Here is a 20,337-nt window from a genome sequence, read left to right as displayed (position 1 = left end):
CCACTGCATTTTTCTGGATTGCTGCTTGTGGGTTTAATTAAACTTGCTATCATTGTTTTGGCAGAAAGTTGGCTTTCTTAACCTTTTAAATAATAAATACCTAAAGCCAGAACGTGAATAAAGCCAACAGATGATTCTCTAATTTCACGTTCATTGCAAATATTTAACACGCTATCTCAGCCTGTAATACAGAATTTCAAAGACAACAGATTTTCAAATTACAGAAAATTAATTTTCAGATTACAGATTTTCAAATTTCCTTTTTGGTAATGCTTGAAGCAGTGATACTTCTATAAATTGTTATTTTTCTATTAAGATTTTCATGTTTATAAAATCTAATTCTTTCCAGTTTGAAGGGACACACCTCAAAGCAGTTGCCCAGGGCAATGTTTGTAATGCAAATGAAGTTTGAGTTGATTGCATTAGATCTGTTTCTCTGGGGCTCTTAATCAGCTTTGTTTTCAAAATAAGCTTTCTGAATATAACATTTTTGTCCCTTATTTATGCATGACCTTACCTGGACTCTGTGTGAGAACTTTTCCCACTTCCTCAATTACAGATTTGGAGCCAAAATATAGAGACAAAGCAAGAACCTGGGGAGAATCAACAAAGAGGTTTAAAAAAAAGTCTGTAGCAGGTGATAAAACTAGACTGAAGAGACCAGTTAGAAAAAATGTGTGGCTTAGGGGAGCTGGAGTTGGCGTGTTTCAGATGTAAAGAATTTTGTGACAATGAAGGAGAGAGAAGCAGAACCTGTTCCACTGAAGTGGGAATATATCACCACTTTAAAATTCTCCTTGATTTATCTGGAGAAGTACAGTTTAGCTCACAGCATAAGCCTCCCTACAGCAGACTCCTGTAGAAGGCCAGAGTGGATGTGAATTAGTCAGGGCTTCAGGCGTTTTCCCCACTGGGTTGCAGGAGGAGAGCTGAGCTTCACAGAGATGGTTCACAAGACAGTGGTTAACACCAAGGAAGGTGCAAGATGCAGCTCCAAAGAGAAAAATACCCATTTTGCCAGAAGCTGTTCAGCGTCACAAAGCATAAACCCTAACAGAGTTTGCTGTTCCCCAGTGCATCATCTTCAGTGCTGTCCTCTGAGACTGGCAACGAAAATACTGCCTTGTACCCCTTCCCTCTCCCTTCTAGCTTTCACAGATGTGTGATCTTTGCTTTTCATACGAATAAACGAATTCCACGTCATGCGCCAGAAGACATTCTTTAACATTTTTCACAAAAGCAGGAGCCTGTCAGCTTTTGTCATGTGTTAGCTGGAAACACAAGAGAGCAGGCTGAAAAGAGAACTGGAGAATTTGTACAAACAGATGGCATTTTTCTTGCCTGTGCTTCTAAATTAAAACTCTGAGTATAAACCAGGAGTAAAAGTTGACATTTTGTCTCTAGAGAAAAACCTCTTTAAGGCATGTCATAGTAATAGCACCAAGCAGTCCTGTGAAGGACTTGGGAGGTCTTGCATACCTGAGAAATTCAGTCTAATAATATGTATTATGTTTTCCTTCCCTTAAGATGCTTGAGCACTTTGTATATTTTACTGGGGTTTGTTTGTTCGTAACAGAGAAATGCAGTAATGTGACGCACCTAACAGAGGACTGGAACATCCCTAGTTTTGGTGCTTGGGATTTTTTTTTTTTTTTTTTTAACCCTTGTAAGGAAAAGGAGTTTATTAGTTTATAATTCAGTAAATAAGTTCATCTTGGGCCACTACTTGCCATTTCAGCTAAGAGGCAGCTTTTTGCATAGACTATGGTTCAGTACTCTTAAGTAACAGAGACATTTTGCATCCCGAAATATGTTTTTTTCATAAATGCACTGGATTTATTGTAAAGTGCACAATTACTGTATTTTGTGTGAAAGGGAAAATAATCTTAAGCTATTTTAAAAGATTTTATTAAAATGTCATTATACTTTATTTAGCCTTTGGGAGAAGGCAAAACACTTTAAAATTCTCTTTGATAACGTGTCAGTGAACTAGTCCCTCCAGTGTCGTTGTGGGACCAGTTCATAACCTTTCCTATAGCTGACTGGTAGCAAACTCTCCATTGTGCCTTAAATGAGTTGACAGTTTCCCTCCATTGTTGGGGTATTCACCTCTGAATCCTCATTGCTCCTGCAGATCCTCATTCTCCTCTTACCTTTAAAAAGGGATATGTTCTCAAATGGACATTATTCTTCATCTCTTAGAAAATTTTATTATATTGAATATCTGAACCAACTTCATGGATCTGACTAGCCCTAATCCCTTCTGGTCTTCATCAACTTGCAGACAGTCTACAACCCTTCTGGTCATGTCTAGTTCGGTTAAAATTGTGTTGTTTTTCTGAGGAAAAGCAACGTAGGTAAGAATAAAATTCCTAGGAATTTATTCCATGGAACCAATGAACTATACTTGGGTTCCTGGCATATGGTGTTAGAACCTGCAAAATCTTCTTCACCTTGTGACTGTGGTAGGCTCAGCTCAATCTGAGATGCTGCGGCAGTAGCATCCTTAGGAACAGCAGACACAGCACTGATGGTCACCGTGGTCTCGTGGTGAGTGTGCCTAGCTTTATATTTGGGAAATTCTCTTTGTTGATTTTGTTTGAATTTATTAGAACACCGTGGTCCTCCATCAGGAACAAACTCCGCCCGGCAGAGTCCAGCTCCACAGCACCGACCGCTGGGATCAGCACAGATCAACCCTTCTGGCGCAGACAGGTACAGTGCTTTTGGATTTGGCAAAAGGAACTGAGAACAGGTAGAAAAGCTTGACCAGAGCGGTTGTTAATGCAAAGGTAACATGCACATCCTTTTACCTCTGTGTAGGGGAGCTACGGAAAGTGAAGCTGGAAAAGAAGTTTCAAATAGTTACAGGCTTTCCTGGCCCGAGCATAAGCACTTGACGCAGTCTGATGCTGGCGTTGCTTCAGTTATTGGTAGCCGTCATTCCCAGGTACAGGTAACCGTCCAGAGGGTGCGGAGACATGCAAAATAGTCGTTCATGAAGACACTACAGTGACATTGCCACAGAGTATTCAAAAGCAGAATGATAAAACATATCCCTGTCAGACGTGGGTAGAAAAGTTGCATATAAAAATGGACTAAAGTGTTTCACAGAATGTTTTTGCTCATGTTCTAAATTTTATTATCTCTTTAGTATAGTGGAATACTCATAATTATAAAACAAACAGAAAGTGCTTGCAATGGGGCTACTACAGACCCTTTCGCAAGGTTTCTTAAAGAAATTTCATGCATATCTAAAACTTAGAAGGAAAAATGTTCTGTATGTTTAGACTTAGAATGAAACCATTATACGTAGTCATACATGAGTTGTGATTAATTCAGTTTAAATCATGAATTGCACGTTTCTCAAAATACAGAAATGTGTGAAGCATTTCTCCAGAAAAACAAATACTTAAATCTGCCTACAAGTCCTCATCTTTTTTTCTCTGACTTCCCGCACAGAATCCTGGCTGTTTCCTAGTAGAGCTGGAAAGGGGCCCTCGAGGATTTGGATTCAGCCTTCGAGGAGGAAAGGAATACAACATGGGCTTATTCATCCTTCGACTTGCTGAAGATGGGCCAGCTGTCAAAGATGGGAGAGTACATGTGAGTTTGTCTTCTCTAATCAATTTGTTGATCAAGTTGGCCTTTTGGCATATTAATTCACCTACAGTGGCAACAAACTTTCTTTCATGAGTGCAGGGTCCCAGCAGGCAGAACAGCATCAGGACAGCTGCCCTTCTTCCAGCTGTTACTGTGCAGTGACAGCAAATGCTGTGGTGGTAGGCTTTCAAAGGAGAAATATATGAACAGCTCTGGCTGTCCAAAATGAACTGTCCATCCATGCTTGAGTTACAATAATGTACATGTCCCAGGGTGTAAGCAGCAAATACTCAGGATACTTCAGGAGCCCAGACAAGAAATTGCACAGTGAAGCAGAAAGCCGAAAGGAGAATCACTGTCCAAGTCAGTGAATTTCTAAGGAATGTTTGTGTGTACATTGTGCTATTGCTGTTCTGTGCAGTGTTTGAAGATACAATCCTAACTTTTTTCAAAGCTTATTATGTTAATTCTAACATTTGTGTAAGGAATTCACTTTCAAATATTGTAGTAAAAGCAAAATATATGGGTACAATAGCAAAGAACGACGGTAGATGGTACGTGAGCATCTGTGACTACTGCCCAGAGCTGAATTTTCAGAGGCTGGAGCGTGAAGCTGAGCCAGGTGCCTGTGAGATGCCGTCCCCATGCAGTCCTGGTGCTTCGCTGTACATACGGCCACTGGCACAAGGCTCTGCCTCCATTTGTGCTATAGCTTGCAGAATAGGGCTGACACAGATTCTTGCTAGGACCACTATGGGGCTTAACTGGATGTGAAATTCTAAGTATTGTTAATTTCTATTATCCTAATTCTTTACAGTAATTAGCTTTTTTCCCCTCACGCTTGAGAGACTAAATGAGTGTGGTGTTCAGTACGAATATTTTCTCTTGTATTGCTTCTTCAAGTGTTGTTACCCTAAGCTCCAGGGCTTTGCTTTCAGGGCAAGAGCAACCAAAAGGTTCCCAGCTGACTGCACTCTGCTTCGCATAGACGACCTGTGCCAAGGCAGGGGTTGGTGGTGGGACCACAATAGCAAGAGATTGCTGAAAGCACTCCAGCTCCCACATGTTGACTTTCACTGCGGACCGTGGGTCCTCAGTGGTCTTGCGTAAAGCCCCCTCCCACCACTTAGCACCTCACAGCTCACTGTGCAGGGGATGCGTGTATGCAGGGATGTGTTTGCTGCGATGGTGGATGGTCGTGTCCCCTGGGGAACGTGAGCCCTCCGCAACCCTTGGCTGGTGCTGGTGGCTGTGGAGGAGCAGGGCTGCAAGCGCTGTGCTGTGTGTCCCCAGCAGAGCGCAGAGGGGCTGCATTCACCCAGCATGGGGTTATTCACAATTTCCATGTCATTCAGTTTCTCCCTCCTCGGCTGGAAAATGGTGTCATTTTCTGGCTGTACTTTAGGACAGTGAAGAAGAATTTCTCACCCAGTTAATAGCAACTGAGCGTGACGGGAGGCACGACGTGTGGTGTGGAGCGTCCTGTCCTGTCCGATGAGTAACCAGCCAGTGACCTTCTTTGGCAGAGAGAGTTTATTTGACAAAGCCCAGGCAGTGTCTTTAAACTGCTGATTTTATGCACTAGTGACATCCATTGGCTGATCTGTGTATTGCGAAATAGGTTTCATGACCCTTTTTGTGGGGATGCTATTCCAACCCCTTCCCAGCAGCCTGCAAAGTTAGTGTGAACTGTAATTACCTGCCTAATATCTCTGTAAGTTGCTAATTGGCCTGAGAGACCTTAGTACTGATAACTGCATAGTGGTGATCTCTCCTACCTGGAATAAAAAATCCTTTCCTTATATAAAACCTGTTCTGTTGTGACAGTATTCAGCTTTGCATTAAGTGTAGAGAAGTTGCTCTGTTACTTACCTGGTTAGCGTGACTTTAAACAGGCACATGGTGCCAGGTTTGATATGGTTTGTCCATAAGCTCCCTCCATATGATGGTCCAGAATGAAAATACATTCAAGCATATGGCTATATCTGTCTCATCACTTGTAAATAAAGAGAAGATGTGTTTAATCTGAGATCTTTTATTGAGCTGGCTGAGCAGATGACCTGCATGAAGAGCTCTGAACTGCCAGAGCGTTGCGTTGTGATCAGCGGCCATGGAATTGTGTTGCTATTGCTGAGTGGATTTTAGCATGAGAGGAAAAATAAAGCATTTACCTATATTTTTTTCTTTCTGAATTAAAAATTAGTTTATGGTGTCAGAGATTCACAAAGACTAACCCGGTTGCTCTTTTCTCATCAGGTTGGTGACCAAATTGTTGAAATTAATGGAGAACCCACCCAAGGAATCACTCACACACGAGCCATTGAGCTGATTCAGGCTGGAGGGAATAAAGTTTTGCTGCTGCTGAGACCAGGGACTGGCTTGATACCAGATCACAGTACGTCATCTCAAGTGCTGTTTCATTTTGAGGGTTCATGGCAATGGAGTACAGTCTGATAAGGAGACTTTGGTGCTTGTTCACTGAAATAGTTAGCAGTTTCCTTTTTGAAAGCTGTGCAGGTGTTCTTATTTATTTTAAAATATAAGAAATATTTTTGGTAAAATTAACACATGACAAGTACCTAGGAATATTATACAGTGTGAAATTACTGCATATTTGTAATTGTAATAAGTTTCTCAGCTCTGTGCAAGCTAATCAAGTTTTCCTATACAAATGTGATAATTAACACTGATTGCCTTTTAATTTAACTTAAAATTCTCTATGATGCAGTACTCAGTTCAAAATGCCTACATTATTAAGAATATTATTTGTACAGGTTTACTTCACTGTTTTTAGCCTTCTAAATTATGGTATGCTTTGTTTTTCAAAGCCAAAACTTCAGAAAGCAGGGAGCGAGACAGCTTTGCCCTCAAAATGGATTCTGTTTGTTTATAAAGGTGTGAATTCTGCATGTACAACAGGAAAGTAAAAGTGAGCCCCCCCCCCCGCCCCCCCCAAAAAAAAAAAAAAAAAGGACAGAAAAGCAAATGCTTGCAGGAGCTCTGAGTTTAGCTACAGAGCACAGAAATTATGATTTTGAGTCTAACTTAGGAAACGTTTTGAAACTACAAATCAAAAAAACTTGTGGCTGTGGCAGTATATTAAAGCAAAGCACACTTTTTCTCCGAGTACACGTTTTAGTCTTTTAACTCTTGATGCTGACACCAAGATTCTGATGGTAAACTTCTTAAATTGTAGGGTCACATTTTCTGACGAAGAGTTTTTCAATAATAGTGACCAACCATGAGTTTATCCTTTGTAAATTTTAAAACACAGTTTGAACTACCAAATAGTTTGTTGTGTTCAGTCATTTACAGGCAGCAACTGGCATCCACTCAAGGGGTAAAATCTGCTTAGAACTTTCTCCATTTCTTTCCTCCAGAGAGCTAGAAGATGGCCCGTAACATCTTACTGTTCCAACCTGCAGAGCACAGTAAAATCAGTGAATTAGCGCATGGCACGGAAACAGCCCATCTGTGAACTGCGAAGTCTGTTCTGTGCCATCTTGCTAGATTCCTGGCTGGCTGGGTTTGTCTCTCTCACTGAATTACCTTGTCATTAAGGGTGAAAGTTAAATATAGTCTTCCTAGTGTTCCGATGAGCTTCTGTTGAGGTCCTCTTTAAAATCAGCATTTACAAGCTCGAAGAGAGGGAGGCAGTGTGAGGGCACCTCCAGCTCTCTCCTTACTAATAGCTATTTAAGCTTGGTATAATTTCAGCACTGATAAATGGTGTTTATCCTGCACTATGAGGGCTGTGCAATAGTTGCCTGGAATCACTCCTGGCCCTCTTGTTCACGGAAATCTCCTGAGTCTGAGGTAGAAACACAGAATCATAGAAGAGTCTGAAGGAACCTCTGGAGACCATCTGGTCCAGCCCTCTGTCCAAAGTGCAGCCTGAGATTAGGTTAAGCAACTTAGATTAGATGAGCAACGGTGGAGAGGGGAAGGGTTTTGTTGCCTCTTGTCTTGCTGTTAATCATACATTTCTGATTGAAATCTTGCTTGCTGTACTCTGATTTTGGTATGTAGTTCTGGGCTTTTTCTCTTCCTCCTTCAGGTTTGGCTCCTTCCAGTCTGTGTCCCTACGTGAAACCTGAGCAACATTAAGGGCTTTCAGTGCTTTTCTTGGTTTTTCCTTAAAGACTTGGTAAATCTGCATGTCTTGTGTTTCATCTCTTCCTATTATTAAAGTGCAAAGCTATGAATAACCTCAACTTTTCACTGTTTTCAGTTTCCTTTTAGCATAACAGTTTCAGTTAATTTGGTTTTCTTGTATTAAACAATGTAGGTCAGGGACTTTCTATTTTGCAATTTTGCTGTGTAGGCTCTAAAGTTGTGCTGATACAAGATGGTGTCAGTCCCGCAGGGATCATGCCAGCATTCTAAGCACAAGTTTTTTTCCTAAATCACATCCTTATGGTGGTTGTAGGTTGCAGAACAATGCAATATAGAAAACTGACTAAGACTTCAAGAGTATGCCACTGCATAGTCTGTTAAACTGAAGATTTCATGTAACATCCTGGAACCTCAGTAGTATGCACATTTCTAAAATATTTAGTGGGTTTTTGTTGTTTGTTTGTCTAAGTCATTTAGTCAAATCTCTCACTGTTCATTTCCAGGTGATTGGGATAGTTATAATCCATCTTCGTCAAATGTAATATATGAAGAACAGTCACCATTATCTTCATCTTCACATTCTGCTTCCCCATCTGAAGTGTGTTATTTACCAGTACCAGGAGAAGCTTTAACAAGAGTTCAGCTGTCTGAGAAACTGGAACAAGCAAAGAACACTGTGCCTGAAAAGATAAGCACTTTAACTGAAAACCAGTTTGAGATGAAGCCTCAGTCTTCTCCCCAGAGAACAAAGAACAGATGGGAATGTCCCTCCAGCCCTGGGTTTGAAATCACAACAGGTAGTTTGGAAGTAGGGACCAGAAGAGACAGATCTGCAAGTCCAGAAAAGTTAGTGGCTGCTGAGGGGCATCTTCACACAGGATTCCATGGCCCCAGAAAAGGGGACCCTGAAAAAACCTACAGCAATCTCTTGCATAAATCTGACAGTTCCAGAAAGAGTGAGAATAAACACACAGAAACTGGGATGAACAATAGTAAGAAAAAAGAGTATTCCAGTGGAAAGCAAGGAAGGTCTGCCAGTCCCCAAAAGCATCTCAGTAAGCAAGAAAATGTAGAAAGGGTAGGCAGGTTACAAGAATATCAGAATAGAACAACTGGTGGTGGTAAGATGACTGTTGAGCAATTGAAAGGTGGAAACGGTAGAACAGGAGTCACCAGGAAAGACACGAAGCAGATGACTTCTGGAAAGATGGAAGGGTGGTCTCCAGAACGACAACATGCAGCATTTGATGAGAATCATCTTCCATTCAGTGACTCTATGAGAAACATATCTGAAGATGAAAAAACAAAGAAGTCAAACTCTGGAGAGCCAAGTTCCAGCAGATTCAAAACTTCCAGTCTTTCCAATATTCCACTGCTTTCCATGGAGAAACAAAGAAGGCTAGAAACACAGGAGATGCTTATGCTGAACAGACAACACGGAGAGAGACACATGGAGCTACCCAATGAAACCAAAGATGATGGAATTTCCAAATCCGAGAATAGTTCTCCAGTCAAGAAAACACCAATAACTCCTGGACCTTGGAGGGTACCAAGCGCATGTAAAGTCACCCAAACAGCAGGTGTGGCTGAAAAACGGGTTTGACTGACACTTTTTTTTAGAACATGTTTTAATCAAGTTTCTAATACTGGTCATCTAAAAGCATTGTTTCTTTTCACAAAATTGTCATTTTTTTCAGAAACTGGTTAGAGGGTGGAAAGTATTTGATTCGTTCTTAAATTAATCTAAGCTGCATGAAGGACCTTTTGGATTGCTTAAATGAAACTCTTCCATAAGCTGCTGTCCCCTTGTCCTTTTGAAGGCGGTGTTCTGCTGCTCTCAACGTTGCACTGCTACGGCTTTCTCAGATAGTATTGTGAGTTTCTGAACAAAATTATTTAATGCCTATATTGCCAATGTGATCATGACTCACTTCTTGTTCTTGTGCCAAGTTAGCTACTGTATCCAGTCAATCTAATCCTTCTTGTATGTATTCCAGTCACAGAAAAGGCAAGGTTTTGTTTGAAATGGGTATTTTCTCAAGAGCATGTTGCATGTTTACATAAGGAAATACACATGTTCTTGCTGGTTCAGTAAGAAGATGGGTGAGTTGGTTCTATCAATTCTAGGGCAGCAAACGAGCCCGTTGCTGTTCAGTTGATGTTTTTCTTAAATTTTTATACCTAATACAGAATTGTGTAGATAAAAATTATATTTGACATAATCAATGTTTTGTAATTTTGCTTTTTATGAACACAGCAAAATTGCTTTATTTTCTTGATTCATAAGGATGGTTATAACAACTCTTTGCAAACATGTGTCTGAAAAGAGAAAATTCTGGGTTCTGTTAAATAACATAATTCCTTTGGTTTCACTTGTGGCACTGTGTCATCCTTAGCATTCTTTGTAAACATAAGCAATGAGTGCATATTTATTTTCAGCCTCATTGTGGTGCTGTATACTGAAGTCCCATCTTTACTTAATGCTAGTTAGGAATTGGATTTTTTCCCTGTGTAGAGATAACAATTGACCTCTAGGACAGAACCAACTGCCATAGCAGCTTCTTAAATGAAGTTCTTGCCTGTGTATATTAGAAGTCTCCCATATTTTACTTTGAATGTGTGATCTGTTCTAAGAGTGCTAAATAGGATGATATACAGGGTACATGAGACTTAATATCTATTGTTTGGGCTAGAATACCTATTTTTAAAAGAGGAGTGTTGCCATCAGAATTTACTGACACATCAGTCCTACAGCTGTAAGAACAGCAGACTGCATAAATTGAAGGGTTTTATTTTAGTCATGGTTTTAGTGATGACTTCCTGACATGTTAGGTTTTTAATGACTGCAAAAAAGTGGTAAAAGGAGCCCATTGGTCCAGATTGCAGAAGGAGAGAAGTGTTAAAGGTCAAGCTTTACTTACTCATGTTAAAATTCAAACTAATACGATTTGCTATTTGAAAGTGAAAGAGTGAATATTGCGTTCTGGCTTTGAAACATTTAATGTTTTTAAAGCTTAGTGAAGCACAGTGAATCAGTTCTGAGTTAAATTCTTTAGAAGTACTGATGACTACTCAAACAGCTTTTTAAACAAAGACTTTGAAAATTAAATAGGCTTTAAAGCAGATCTGAACTGTGCTCTGCTGCTTGACATTGGATGATCTATTGAGATTTGCTGTGTAGCATAATACGTACAAATACTCCGTGTTGTGGAGTATGACTGTGAAAATATTTAATACTTTGAAGTAGCCTGTGTAGATATTAACCATGTATTCTTAACAAGAGATTGTTTTATGTTGAGTTGTATGCACTTGCCCTAACCACTGAGTACAGTAACAAATTTCAGATGTTTTATACAAAGATGAATTAGCACCACTGAAATTATTTCCCTGTCATCAGCTACCCCTGTATTTTTTCTATATGTTAGTGACCTGATTTAGTGTCTTACCTGTCTGTGATTTCTCCCTCCATAGAACTTGTATCTGTACTTACTGTATCAGATGACTTAGCAATGTGGCCTTGGAATGCTAAGCAATGTATGGATGTACTGGGTGTAAATGTTTATATATTGTACAGCACCTTTATACATACTTCTGAGGTTCTGACTAGAGAGAGACCTGTAAATCGCTCATTATTTTTTATATAGATATTAAAAAGAAAATCCAGTTCTTTGCCTGTTGGTTCTGCACTGTATAAAACAGATTCTTGGTTGACTTTCAGTGGTGTGATACTTTGAACCGCTAAATCTGACCGAGGTTTTACCCACAAACATAATACTCTTCTGGAAAACAAATGCAATTTATTATTGGCAGTTTCCTTGACTCTGTTCAAATAACAGATGTTCAACAAAGGTATTATAAAAATCATTAAGTCATGTAGAAACAGTTGTTAATGATGAAATATTTGTACTGTAGGTTTATTTGTACATTTTGATATATAAAATTGTCATCTCCTTTTACATCTTACAACTTTTCCTTGTACAGAAAATAGCTGTAAACAATTTACTACCAAAAATTCTTATACCATCTTACCCCTTATGTGAAAGAATGAAGCTATGAAAAGTTCCTCAGTTTTTGCTTTTTTCATTACTAATAAATAGAAGGTAGCAGTCAGTTAAGGAAAACATAAGCTTTACAGATGTCATTAAAACATTTTTTCTGTCCTATGCCCTTTCTAAACATTGATCTACTTTTGGGTGAGGAAGTCTTTGCCACATCTCTTCCACTAAACTGATTCTCACAACAGATTTCTTCCTCAGGTATTCCAGTGTAAGGCACTGCTGCAGTGCAGAGCTGCAACAGCTGCTCAACACCACTGAGCAAAGCTGGCTGTCAGAAGGAGACATGCTGAGATGCCCTCAGGACACAGCCCAGGCAAAGCATAACTGAGGTGTTAGAGGGAACAAACAGAGCAAAACATTCCATAGTTGATAAATGCTTTACTGGTAGCAGTGTGTGTTGTGAGGTTGTTCTCATGTAACTAATGCTTTCCAGAAAATGATCATCATTTATTTGCAGCACACCCAACATAAGCCAGCCAGCAGGAGTCTGTTATGTTGCTTAACTGTCAACATGGAGGCAGAATTCATCTTATGCAGACCAAATTTCACTGCTTCCTGCAGTAGTTCAGGATAAAGAGGCAAAGCCTCAAGCACACTGAGCTTTTAAGAAACACTGTTCAGCACATTCAGATAAATGCATCTAAGTATTACCAGTCTGAGCAGAACTCTGAAGAAGGATGCACAAACTGAAAAACTTCAGTATAGCTCCAGAGCTCTCTGAAAAAGGATGATGCTAACTGAAACAGGAGGGCTGACTCATCACTTGTCAAATGCACAGGATTCAGGCTTTACAGAAACAAGGCACCTGCAGCAATCACCAGTGTCCCTCCAGTAGGAGCTTTCGTATGGCTTTCAGTGTTTGATGCCCCACACAGTTCCATCTATTTTCAGTGCCAGCTTCTAGTAGTTGGCCCCATTAATTCTGTTTTGCTGTGTATGCATGCCATGGGATGACTTCACTGATTAGACCAGCTTATTCTGTATGTTGTAGAACAGTAAAGCAGAGGGAGGGCTTTTGATACATAACTGAGAATCCGTTCAAAAAATTGTAATTACAGTTTTCCGTAGTTTGAGAGTACCTCTGCTTTTTGCCCAAGCTATTGGTTATCTTCTCTGGTCTGTCTTCCTGGCAGAGAGGGCTGAGCACTGATGTTTGGTCAGTTCACGGTTTAATTTTCCATAACTAAAAAGAGATACTAAGAGTGAGTATGGTCTGAATGCTTTTCATCTACAGGTAAGACAGTCTCTTTTGCCCATCATGCATTGAATGCTCTGCTCAGCAAGCTCTGTTAAGTGTGAGCCACAGGAGGACTGTGTCTTCATTCCCAAGGGAAAGAACCCAGGATTCTGACTAACAAACAGCTTTAAGTGGGCACTGAAGACCTGAACAGCGCTGAAATTTTGTCAGTCCTGTCCTCCCCCCAAAAAAACTGGCTCAGGGGATGGAGAGTCATTCAGCATGGTCTGTTCTCTGAACTACCCTGTAGAGGGATCCTAATTCAAACCCACAACCTTTCTTCTGCTTGGGTGGGAAGAATTTGGCAATGGTACAAAAGTGACCCCTACAAGACATTTCCTGTTAGTTTGCACAGGAGTTATACTTACTCTGATATTGAATCCTAGAAGATCACTTATAACACCTGAGACAGCAGAGAGTATTACAACACGTGTTATATTGTAGATTAGTGGATTCATGGTCAGTCCATACAGCCTAAATGGAGTATCTAATTCCTGCAGTAAAAGGGAAAAAAAAGTCCATTAGCATTCATCCATACCAGAAGCACTTAATCCTCTGACTTTTAGCTTAGTACTGGTGCTCTGGCAGACGTTGCTAAGCATGTACTGCCTCTGTATCCTTTCTTAAATGTATGTACAGAAATTCCCACTCTATTTCAGGCCTCGCAGCTCAATGTTTTCTAACAAACAGCCATGCTGAATCTGCAAGTCCCCTTTGTAGCAACACTAGCTGCATAACAAGAGCTTGACACAACAGGCTGTAGAATTTGTCTAGGCTAGTTTGTGACTTTGTGCTCTTTCATTTCCAAATACATACTCTGCTACTGTCAACAAGCTTCAACATCGAAGCTGCTGAAGGAGAACGAGATTCAAGCAGTAAGGAGACATGCTACATTCATACTAGCCTCTCAACTCACCTAAATCATAGTTAAGCCACTACTAACCAAATGTTTGCAGCACTAATTAACCACACTGGTCTTCTATTGCTTTATCTTATACCATAGCTATAGAAGCACAGAAAACCTCCCTTAGTTCTCACAAACTTACCTAATCAAGACAAGAGAAATGGGAAGAGCAAAAACACACAGTGATTGCTTCCATAAAATTTAGCAACTGTATTTTTGGGGAGAGTAGCTTACCTTTAGTAGCTTTGTAGATAGTTTCAAAACATTGTTTACTAGAGACAGCTGTTCTTTCTTGTTTGGCTTCTTCTCCATCTTTAGGTATAAGTTTATCTGTGACAGAGACGTTAACAGATTGGATGTTGAATATTCCAGCACTAGCCCCCAACTAATTTCCAAGGGAAATTAGAGCCATTTTTTCCAGTCTACTTTCACTCCTAAAGAAGTGATGTATCAAGAGACAGGAATTTAGCAGTGAGAATATCGTTCCTTTCCAACTGACATGGCTAACGTGTTAACCCAGAGACAAAATAACCTCGAATTTTAGAATTTGAGTCTGTCCAAACATTTAACAGCTTGTCCTTCCCCAGCTGTACAGTGTTCTGTTACCTTCTGTCCAGCACAAGGGTTGATCTCTAAATTTTAAAATTTTATTCCAGTACTTTTTAAGCTGGTTTGAAATGCAGTAATTATATCCTAGCAAGCCACAAAGCCAAAGGGAGAATAAGCTAAATGGAGATACCTGCTCAGTGAGCAAGATTGAAATATTACTGTATTTCTTGTTGGTTTCGGAGCCCAAAGATGCCAGACGTAGTAAAAAAAGAAGAAGTGCTGCCTCCCAGATCAGGAACTCCCAGTTGTAAGCTGCATTCAGAAATGTTTTGTGACCCTTAAGAACCTGTATTGAAAAAAAAAAAAAAAGTGCCAATGTCAATAACAAGTAACATGCCTGTTCTTGGGAAAAGCGCAATAGCATTGCCCTTACTCCCCTTCTCAACAGACATCCATCCATGCTCTACAGCTACTGACAGTTTTTCCCTTGAACTGTAATTCATTCATGTAACTAGGTTAAAGGAAAAGGCCTGGTTTCCAACCTGGCTTTAGCCTGGAATTTGATTTTTTTTCTTTCTACTTAGAAAAGGACACTTGTTCTTCCTCTTTCCAATTAACAGGCAATAAGATGTCATTCCTTTCACATGTGCTTGTCCCACTGGCAGCCTCAGACCACCACAGCCAGGCTAAGCTGATTCTGCCTTTCCCAGTATGTACTCACTGGGTCTAATATAGCAGGACTAGGATTGTCATTACTTCCTCCAGAAACCTGTGGCTTACAAAAGCAATCACAGCAGTGAGACTCAGTATCTACTAATCATCAGTCTTACTGCTACCGCCACTGCATCTTCATGGTATCAAGAACTTGCCTAAACATTATAACGAATCTCTTGCCAAAACCAAAGAAACCAAGAAAAGTTCCAGCATTAACACTGCTTACTATAACAGAAGGTTTAGTGAAGGATTAAAAGTTGTAAGTAATAGTTATGGACCTGCTTTTCAACAACAGTGGTTAAAGAGGATGCTACAATTAGCCCTCTTAAGTAAGATGTCCTGTGAACATAGAGAATGAGTATCTATTGCCCACTAAACATTACAAAGCTTATAAAAATGGAAACGACTCCATGTTACTTTGGAGACAAATAGCTACAGTTCAAGCACTTTGTAGGTTGGCAAAAGAAAATCCTCCAGTAGTTTGGGAGTTTTCCACCTACTTCTTTAAAAACAAAGTTAAAATCTCACCTGGGCACAGCATATAAAAGCAATTGAAAGAGCCAGTAAAAAGATTGATGATACAACAACATCCACAGATCGCTGGGGGCCTCGCCTCTACAGAAACAAAGACACTGAGTCAGGTCTAAGGCTTGGATGCAGAGCTGTGAAGTCAAGGCTCACCACAAACAGCTGTACTTGTTTAACAATTCAAGCAGTGCTGTCTGAAGTGCCAAACAACAGTGAGGTAAAGTACATGTACCTAGAGACTTGGTTACACTCTCTGTAATAATCAAATCTTGGATCAGAACTGACCTTTAGATAGGAACGAAGGGATAACCAGATCTTAATGTTTTCTACCTTCTTGAGTCTAAAGTGAGGAATTTCATATTTCCTGGCTTTCCGAGCAGATGTAATGTGACTAAAAAGCTTGGCAAACAAAAACCTCTGCAAATTAAAAACAAAAACATACACACACAAATGTAAATTAGTCTAAACCAAAAAAGATTGCTTGGGATTGCTTAGTGGTAACTGGCAGAAAAGGTTAGCCTTGTGGCACACTGAGGGAGCCTAACAGGGGACCTCAGTGCAAGACCTCTCAGATAAATAACCATAGTCATCATGGGATGGCAGAGGTAGAACTGCTGTTGCTATGCACGATTAGCCACAGAGCTCTCGCTAAAACCGTAACACCAGCCTGCCTACCACACAACATTTACAGCCACTTGGACAAAGCTACTGCCCACAGTGATGAGGGAGCTGAACACGATGTAGCCAACTATCTAATGCTCCATCTTAGAACAGGCCAATTAAGTAGGCTGCTGCTTTTTCCCCAAACAGCTCCATGTTGAAGCATTCACTTCCATGCAGAGTGCCATTTCAAGATGTTAAAATGTTATTTTTCCCTTGGGGGCTGGGTAAGAGGGGGAGCATAGGGGTCAGGAAGGGTACTGACAGGTTTAAGTTTGTGACTGATGAATAGGAGTCTTACCAGACTTCCCTACCTAAACTTCTCAGACATCTTACCAGCTTTGACACCTGAGCTCACTAAGACATGCTTGTCTTGCCTGTGTCTCGGGAAGCATGGTTCTGGTAGAACACCTGCCTCAGGGTTCATGAAAGGGAACAGCACATTTAAACCTACCTGTTTGTATGTCCTCTCAGCAACACACATCATGAAGAAAAACATCCAGGTTAAGCAAAGTCTTTCAAGGAAGTTGATCGCAGACAAAACAATGACAGGGGTGCTAGCAGGTGCTCCACAAAAGATGTGCAAAAGCTCCTTCAGAGAAATGGAGCACAGCTGCTCCAGGTTATCTGTGCGGAAGAGTCTGTAGAGGAATGGTAGGAACGCTAATCCAATGGTGATGACGTTTCCCAGCATTTGATACCCCACTCCTTGCTGGTAGGCATTAACCTGGAAAGCAGGAACAAAAATAGGATGATTACCTGGGGTTTTGCATCAAGGAAAAGGCAAGGTGTTGTGACAGCATTAATTTTATCAAGCTTTCAGTTCCCCTTCCCTTCAAAGGACATGGCCTAAAATAATTCCACCCTTTTCAGTACAAAACCAACAACAATCAATTACTCAATAAAACCACCACCTTCAGCACACTGCAGACACAGCCAACAATAATCAGCTCTGATTAGTCTTCAGCAGGACCTCCTAAATTTTGGTTTATGCAATTTTGAAGTAAGAACATTTGGGACAACTGTATTTGCAGTTGAGGAAGGACCAGTTTTATACCGCACCTCATATTTGCATGTATAGCTATTTTCATGTTTCTTGGTAGTGGTTTTTTAAAGTGTGAGGGAGAGAGGTTGCAATGCCTTACAGCCCTCTTACCCTGCTCATGATAATCCCACTGATCTCCAGCACAGACATGTCCACCTTCTTACAGTCATTCCCTTCCCAGATCAGTGCACTCACTTTTGCAGATGCTGGACTTGTATTCTGCAGCCAAAACAAATGGTTCTATAAAAGAGAAAAGAATGCAAAAGGTGTATAATCTATTTCTGTCCCGCTATTAAATAATGCTTTTTCCTAGAAAGTATTTAGATTGAGAAGGGGATTCCAAATTTGTCTTTGGGTGAAGTATTTTGTTTTGGGATTGCAGTGGTCCAGATAATACCAGTGGGGAGGAAGGAGTTGATCACTGATACTATTTAGATCATTCCAGACTTCCATGTGATTAGCACAGTTGACACAATGGGCTCATCCAGCATTAGGTTGCTCATATTAGACCAACAGCATTCAGGTGTGTCTCATATTAGTTGGACAGAAGGGGGGGGGGGGGGGGGGGGGGGGAAGAGGGGCACCTGAAACAGGGAAAAAAAGAGGGGGGATGTGGAAATCTTTCACAGTATTCTCAGCTACTGGATACAAATCAACAAACCTGCTGGAAAACGTCTTCCTTCAAATCCCGCCTGGTACCTCTCACAGTCATTTCCTCACTGTCACTGGTGCAGGATGAGCGACACTCTGGCCCATGAAGCAGATCATCCCAAAGCATGTCTTCTGTCTCAGAGTCATGGCGCGTACTTTCTGAGTCTCTCCGGGTTGCACTACAGCTCCGGGATCCCACACTAATGCAGGACCTCATGTCCTTTGAGGCAGAGCAAAATTTACACAGCACAGCCCTGCACCGTTTGCAGAACCACGTCCTCCTCCCCCCCAGCAATCGGCTAAATCAGCTTCCAGGGGCAGCTGAGAACTCCCAGTCACACCCACCTGGTGCAAACTGTTAAGAACAGTATTACTCAGTGATAGTTTTTGCAACCAGCATTTCTAGGCAGGAAGGCACACAGGTAGGAACTCCCAGTCATGCCCACCTGGTGCAAACTGTTAAGAACAGTATTACTCAGTGATAGTTTTTGCAACCAGCATTTCTAGGCAGGAAGGCACACAGGTAGCATTAGTTACCCACCTCTATTCCCAACTTTACAAAATAAAAATTGAATTATTCATTCTAATGGAAAAGTTTTCTGGCTTTTGCATAATCTATTTTAAAATTTCATTCACATTTTATATTTATTTATAGATTTTTATATTTATAATTTGATATTAATATATTTTATTTCTACTTTATTTTCAGGTGGGGGGAGTGGCAGGGCACAAGATGAAGTAATAGAATCATAGAATAGAATCATTTAGGTTGGAAAAGACCTTCAAGATCATCAAGTCCAACCATTAACCAAGCCCACTAAACCATGTCCTGAAGTACCCTGAAGTGAATGAGTGAATGAGTATGTATCACAGAATAGATTTACTCTTTCATTTTAAAATCAAAATTTATTAGCCTAAAAGCTACAATGCAGAGCTGCCACCCAAACCACAAGAGCAATGGTAGCGATTGAACATGAGCAATTAGAGGCAGCTTGGACCATACTACACTGCCAATAAGAGTGATTTTTTTTGTTTGTTTTGTTTTTGTTAAAAAAAAAGTAGCCTACTCACAATTGTGAACAAAGTTTACAAGCTGCAAACAAGCAGGGAGGGAGGCCACACCTTATACCTGAAGATGCAGAAGCACTATCATTTACTAATGGTCTGTTCTGATGGGGAGGATGCCCCTGCACTGGCCAGGCTCAGTAAAGCTGTCTCTTGAATTTATAACCATACCTGACTATATAATGTAGATTCTAGTTCAGATTCCACGACACTATCAGAGTCTCTGGCACCTTTCAGGGCTTGCTTGACCTGCCAAAACAAAGGAAAACCAGCTCATTATCCACAGCAAAAAATTGTGTGGAAAATGGCATAAATTCAACATGAGTACCTGTGAGACAGCCTGGTTCAGAGAAACAAGAGGCCTCTTCTCTTCATAGCTATTGTCACTGGAAGCCCCTTCTACATTCTGGTGTAACAAGATCCGTTGTGCCATTGCTTCAGCATCCTCCTCACTCGAAAGCTCATCAGAAACGCCCCCTCTGTTGGTGCAGTCATCCTAGAAATACAGCAGTCAAAATAAGACGAAGGCACCAATAAAGGACCAGCCTGAATTGCATCAAACCAAAGGTTCAAAGCCAGTCCTGCTGCTACACTGGTATACACAGTAATCTCTTATTACCTGCAAAAGCCAGCAGAAGATGGTCTCCATAGAATATGCAGAAACAGAATCCAACTTAGCATCACAGAGACGTCACAAATTTTAGCTCCTTACCCCCACCCTTGCCTTGCCACAGAGGTAATGAGAGGCAATCTTGGGCAGGGTGGGGTTGGATTTGGGGCAAAGGCAGGAAGAGGCAGCAGCAGCTGCCGGCTGTATCTTACCAGCAACCTTAAGCCCAGGAGAACAGATGCATCTACAAGCTGGTGGCTAGCAGGCCCAAATCATGAGATGTGTCCCCCTACACCTAGCTCTGCTCCTCTCCAAATGCCTAGAAATAGAGAAGTTGGGATGGCATAGTACTACAGTGTCCCACACAGATTCTAATCTAAGTTAAGTTCTTCATGTGGGAGTTCACACCTTACCGACCCAGAGGAGCCTCAAAAGTAACTCCACAAAGTTTTATGTTTTAGAGATTTCAACAGAGGTCATGATGCTTTAGTTCCTGTCTTTCTCTCTCCCAAGGGATGTTTCAGTCTTTACTTTCCTGCCTCCCCTCTGAGAGGATATTGTGGGGAACTGTTTGCAAGGTGAATTATTTTACACAAC

General features: G+C 40.8%; 2 protein-coding genes and 1 long non-coding RNA gene across 18 annotated transcripts in view; 2 read left to right on the top strand and 1 right to left on the bottom strand.

The window, feature by feature from the left end:
- Positions 1-11,382, top strand: part of MAGI3 (membrane associated guanylate kinase, WW and PDZ domain containing 3) — a 75,315-nt gene extending 63,933 nt beyond the window's left edge. For 4 of the 7 annotated variants that reach the window (XM_041119572.1, XM_030000994.2, XM_030000996.2 and 1 more), the window contains exons 17-21: positions 2,613-2,715; positions 2,824-2,956; positions 3,463-3,606; positions 5,860-5,998; positions 8,223-11,382. In XM_041119572.1, coding sequence (XP_040975506.1) covers positions 2,613-2,715; positions 2,824-2,956; positions 3,463-3,606; positions 5,860-5,998; positions 8,223-9,322 — 1,619 coding nt within the window. In that variant the 3' untranslated portion in view covers positions 9,323-11,382. Of the gene's footprint in view, positions 1-2,612; positions 2,716-2,823; positions 2,957-3,462; positions 3,607-5,859; positions 5,999-7,660; positions 7,751-8,222 lie in introns of all 7 variants that reach the window. The other 3 variants (XM_030001000.2, XM_030000999.2, XM_030000995.2) reach the window with 3 other exon arrangements.
- A 223-nt stretch (positions 11,383-11,605) lies between these two features.
- PHTF1 (putative homeodomain transcription factor 1) overlaps positions 11,606-20,337 on the bottom strand; it is a 32,341-nt gene continuing 23,609 nt past the window's right edge. For 9 of the 10 annotated variants that reach the window (XM_041119580.1, XM_041119574.1, XM_030001003.2 and 6 more), the window contains 11 exons: positions 19,459-19,626; positions 19,302-19,379; positions 18,076-18,285; positions 17,526-17,654; positions 16,824-17,096; positions 15,995-16,126; positions 15,710-15,796; positions 14,658-14,813; positions 14,153-14,248; positions 13,383-13,508; positions 11,606-12,960 (listed from right to left, as the gene is read on the bottom strand). In XM_041119580.1, coding sequence (XP_040975514.1) covers positions 12,940-12,960; positions 13,383-13,508; positions 14,153-14,248; positions 14,658-14,813; positions 15,710-15,796; positions 15,995-16,126; positions 16,824-17,096; positions 17,526-17,654; positions 18,076-18,285; positions 19,302-19,379; positions 19,459-19,626 — 1,476 coding nt within the window. In that variant the 3' untranslated portion in view covers positions 11,606-12,939. The remainder of the gene's footprint in view (positions 12,961-13,382; positions 13,509-14,152; positions 14,249-14,657; positions 14,814-15,709; positions 15,797-15,994; positions 16,127-16,823; positions 17,097-17,525; positions 17,655-18,075; positions 18,286-19,301; positions 19,380-19,458; positions 19,627-20,337) is intronic. The other variant, XM_030001005.2, reaches the window with a different exon arrangement.
- LOC115335400 lies at positions 14,145-20,249 on the top strand. The gene is made up of 3 exons (XR_003921424.1): positions 14,145-14,157; positions 17,903-17,908; positions 20,142-20,249. It is a non-coding gene; the product is annotated as an uncharacterized LOC115335400 (long non-coding RNA).

Source organism: Aquila chrysaetos, chromosome 24 (assembly GCF_900496995.4).
Source record: "Aquila chrysaetos chrysaetos chromosome 24, bAquChr1.4, whole genome shotgun sequence".
Classification (NCBI taxonomy): domain Eukaryota; kingdom Metazoa; phylum Chordata; class Aves; order Accipitriformes; family Accipitridae; genus Aquila; species Aquila chrysaetos.
This window is presented reverse-complemented; position numbering and strand designations above follow the sequence as displayed.